Raw genomic sequence first — 5,067 nt, forward strand, 5'->3', positions numbered from 1 at the left:
CCCATTTATAAAATTAAATAAATATACATTATTGTAATACAAGTAAAATATACGAGTTCCTGCGATCGTTAATGCGTAAATTATATATGTGCATAACTGTATATTCATAAAGCGATAAAATATAATTCGCAAACAATTAAAATGTATATGTTTACCAAACGAAGTTAATTGCAAACATTTCGACTCTGGATTTAAGTCCTCTTCAGTGTGAAAACTAGATTATTTTACATTTTCGCAAATTGTGACAAAGTAAAGGTGAGAAGATACGAGCGATACCTCGACGGATCGATAGAGGACTTCGCGTTTTTATGAACCGATAATTTTCACTGTATTCTCGCGAGATGAAGAGCGAAAAAGCGGTGACGATGCCGCGATGCTTTATCGGCATGATACACATTTATCAAGACTCTCGATGGCCGTCCTAATCGATAATAGAGACTAACCTCCTTCCTCTTTTTTCACCTCTTGTAATGCAAATAGCCTAATAGACATTCTAATTAGTTGAATTACATCAAATTTCTCGGAATAATCCTAATTCCACATTTGCTCGCTTGTCAGAGAGGCTCGATTAGCGCAAGTTAGCGCGATGAGGTTGAATTATTCTTGAAAATCATTTCTTTTTGATATACGTATATAGAGGAAAGAAGATGGCTACGAAAGATGGGAATATCACGATATCTTGTACAGTTTACGCTGCATTCTGAGAGCAACCGTCAAAATTATTTCTTCACAGTCTCCCTACAAACGTTATAACATAGCCACTGGTTGTTAATGTTTACTGTGTTGTCATAAATGCTGCATTTCAGTTTTACAGGTAGCAGACCGGTTACAGTTTTAAAAATGTGTACCCTCTATTTACGTAATTTTGAGACGTATGTTAGAGTACTAATTTTGTAACTCAGCTCTGGCTCGAAGGTCTCGAACGTAGTTTTCAAATGATATAATTGAAGTAAATTTGGTTACGAAATGTATACATGTATCTGACGTGTTCAAAGTTATATATTGTACACTAGTTTATAATATATTCCATATCCATCCTCCTGTTCCATAACTGCAATCTTCTTTCCCTCTTAAATTGTTTGTAACAGTACAATTGGTAAAAAATCAGAAGTAATCATATTAATAAGTCACATAAATATTCATACCGATTGTAAGTTACTTTAATAAAAGAAAATAATATCCCATAAAATATCCACCTTCCTCTATCCTTGCCATTTTCAAACAACCTTCCGAAAATGCAATTATTATTAATTTCCAAACACTTGAAATAAAATCTGTTCCATTTTACACATAAATATTCCGTAAAATGTGAAACGATTACAAGGTGACGATTCGAGGGGATACGCTTCGGGAAGAGATCCCGAGGAGCTTGACGGGTAATCGAGAGCTTCAATCGACAGCTAATTAGAGACGAGAATAATCAAGGCGTGACGAGATCTCAACGATTGTTGTTCCAGGCGTAATTAATCCCTCGAACATCATGCCACGCCCGGGAGTGTGCGTCATTAATAATCGAGCATTCTTCGTATTCGGCTCCCTGATCGCCTTCTACATTCCTATGATCGTCATGGTGGCGACTTACGTTCTGACAGTACAACTATTGCGCAAGAAAGCCCGATTCGCGGCTGAAAATCTCGAGGGCGATCAATTTCGTCGGCTAGGCGGCAGATACGCGTCCGCAAAAACGACATCATCGACAGCGTCATCGTCCAGTTCTGCAACCGCAACCACCACTGTGCGACCGTCAGCCTTGGCAAGACAGATTCGCACTTCCGACTGCAGAGCAGAAAACGAAAGGTGAGAATTCAATTATTTTTTAAATTTCCATTTCTTCCCCAAAACAAAATCTTGTGCGAAAGACATTTAACCTTCATTTTTTCTTTTTTTTTTCGAAGAAATCACCTTGTCTGCTATTAAGTTCGAAAGTACCTTCTATATTGCAATTAAAATATATGAGCCACAACAAATACAAGAGACAGAAATAAAAAACAAAAAAGATATTGGAATCTTTGGATTCCTTGGTGCCAATGAATTGAGAATTTAAACTATGTAAAAGCGGTTAACCCAAGATTAATATCAATAAGTAAAATCGAGGAAGAAAAGTGGGTCAAATTGCAAAAAAAAAAAAAAGTTAAATCCCCCTTTTTCTCTCTTTTCTATAACTAAACTAATTTCTTATTTATTATCTTTTTATGAAATTTTTTCTTAATTTTGCAAAAAAGATCTTATTAACAACTTAAATGAGAAAAAATTGTACAGTTTTTTCGCCTTTCCAAAAAGCATTTTTAATGGAGATAGCTGCTGAGGCAAATGGCTTCACATTATTTATGTCAGATGTTTTATATAATTAAATCATAATGTAAAATTTACATAATAACTGTAAATTACATATAATTAGCATGTAGATACGCTCACAGATATTATCTATTTAATTAATTACAATTAACGTAAAAATAAAATTACACAAAAGTAAATGTCGAAACAGAGAATAAATGTTAGAAAGTTAATTAAACGCAATTATACTTCTTCATCACTTCATACTTTTATTATTTCTAGAAAGAAATAAAGTTAAATTTTGTATGATTAATATAATTATATGTATATTTATATTTAATAAATAAATTAAAACATAATTATTAAAATAAATTTACAGCTGTACAACACTACTTTATTTATGTTTAATCATTCATCGAACTGCGTTTCTAAACGCAATTTTATGCAAAGCAAATCGCACATGTAACGTCCCTGATATCAATGCGAAGAGATCCACGAGTCTATGCATCTTAAATCAAGCGTCGCAACGCAATGGCTAATCCGAAACCGTGAATTAATACGTTCCCAACTTTCTTCGTTAACGTGTCATTTTTTAATCATAAACTTTCAACAATCTGCACTACTAACAAACACATTGCCATGTGATTGCTATTGCAAAATGAATAGCAGAGAATAAAAGAAATAAGTAGTTTTGTTTTTTCTGTAAAATACAGTTGTATTATAGATCACTGATTGTGAGAAAAATATTCTGATTAAATCAATAAGAAGACTCAACAAGAATAACATTTTGATAAAACCAAATAGAATTTCTGGTTGGCTTCACCAAAATGTCATTCTTGTTAGGCCTTTTTGTTGGTTTAATTAGTTATCATGATCAAAATTTTTGCTGGATCTCAACAAAATGCTACTCTTATTGAGCTTTTTCATTGATTAATCGGAATATTTTTCAGTAATGTAATACGAAATATTTTACAGAAATGAAAGCTACATTGTTTATTTTGCGTTTTTAATTTTGCAACAGCAATAACACGGCAGTATTGATTTCGTGCGCAGATTGTTGAGAGTTTACGATTAAAAATTAACGTGTTGATGAAAAAAAATTGGGGACGCATTATCAATAACTAAAAAATCTGTTCGATCTTACCAAAATGCCATTTTTGTTGGATCTTTATAGTTGATTTTCAGAATTGAGAGTTTAATCAGAATAATATTCTTAGTGGCGGAAATAAAACTATTTTATTATAAAAGAATTTGTTTTAATTGAAATAACGATAGATAAAGCATTAACATAGAGAAAGCATTAACTCGCAATCTTCTCTTTTTACTGATATTAATTAATTAGCAATCTTTATATCGTCATGTAAAACAATTTAATTCTAAATAAAGATTAATTACGAATAAAGTAACAGCGATAACGAAACGACGTTTGGGTTCTATGAAAAGAAAAGTTTCTAGGGTATTTAGAAAGTTTCGTTTAATTATTGAAGCAGCGACAAATGTGGAGGTGTGAGAAAGGTTCTGCCGCATTTGAAGTTAGCAGAAGTGAACGGCGCCGGAAGTCCCGCCGCAGGACCTCGGCTCAAGTCGAAAGTGGATCAGACGACCCAAACGCCGGAGAACATCGCGCGCGAAACACGGAATTTCACCCTCAGGGCCCTGAAGCTGCAATTGAACGTTACGCCGACCACGCTAAATCTCAGGTAGCCATCTCTCCAAGGAATCTAGACATTAAAAATTCCACATCCCTGAAAATCGTTCGTTGAACATTCTTCAAGGTTTCTAGCGGGCCGAACGAAAAAGAGATCCTTGGCCGCGAATGCGGTCGCGACCGAGCAGAAGGCCAGCAAAGTCCTGGGACTGGTGTTTTTCACGTTCGTACTGTGTTGGGCACCGTTCTTCCTACTTAACATTTTCTTCGCCGCGTGTCCGAAATGTCCCGTGCCAAGACACGTAGTGGATACGTTCCTCTGGCTGGGCTACGTGTCCTCGACAATCAATCCGATCATCTACACTATTTTCAACAAGACTTTTCGAGCCGCGTTTATTCGCTTATTGAAATGCAAGTGTTCGAGGTAACACACAATTATGCTTCCTCTTCATACAATCCGTACAGCAACTAGTATTTTAATGCATGCCAATATTCGGTCATTCACGTCACAACGTCGATTACGTGACATATATATTTAACATTAACACATTAACGTCAAAAAAATACTTTACTTTATCAATCACGACAATATATAAATGTTAAATTTATCATGTACTCTATACAGTATACGTGTAAGTGACTTTCGTGTCAAAAGAGGGAATATTCATTTTTTACTGTCCTACTTTATGTCCTTTCTAAATTTCGTAAAATATTCATAGAATATTTATTTATTATATACAGGAAAGAATTTTGCAGATGTAGATATTTTATGTATTATAGATGTCTATTAAATTAAATATAAATCTAAAATAAAATTTCTTCAAATTTGTAAATTTCTTTTCAAAAAAGTGTTTCCTGGTGTAATTTTGAAAATTTATATTTTCAACAGAAAAATTAATTAATTTTAAAACATAATCCAATTATTTTACGTTTATGCGCAATCTTAAACAAAGCTCTGATTATATTGTCTGAAACTGTATAGTCATGTGAAGCACAATTTCATATCTTCCGTCATGCATGCTGCTCAATAGTACAATGTAAATAGTACAATTCACTACAGGAATCGCTACTGCGCATTAGAAGGTTTACGCGGCGACCTGAACTGCTTGTAGGATGCCAGACAGCATGCATGTCAGAAGATATGA

General features: G+C 34.0%; 1 protein-coding gene across 2 annotated transcripts in view; it reads left to right on the forward strand.

The window, feature by feature from the left end:
• LOC108749547 (alpha-1A adrenergic receptor) overlaps positions 1-5,067 on the forward strand; it is a 24,115-nt gene that overhangs the window by 17,298 nt on the left and 1,750 nt on the right. For both annotated transcript variants that reach the window (XM_018488311.1, XM_018488310.1), the window contains exons 5-7: positions 1,458-1,797; positions 3,762-3,974; positions 4,050-4,346. In XM_018488311.1, the coding sequence (XP_018343813.1) occupies positions 1,458-1,797; positions 3,762-3,974; positions 4,050-4,346 (850 nt within the window). The remainder of the gene's footprint in view (positions 1-1,457; positions 1,798-3,761; positions 3,975-4,049; positions 4,347-5,067) is intronic.

This window comes from Trachymyrmex septentrionalis, unplaced genomic scaffold (genome assembly GCF_001594115.1).
Source record: "Trachymyrmex septentrionalis isolate Tsep2-gDNA-1 unplaced genomic scaffold, Tsep1.0 scaffold3, whole genome shotgun sequence".
Classification (NCBI taxonomy): Eukaryota; Metazoa; Arthropoda; class Insecta; order Hymenoptera; family Formicidae; genus Trachymyrmex; species Trachymyrmex septentrionalis.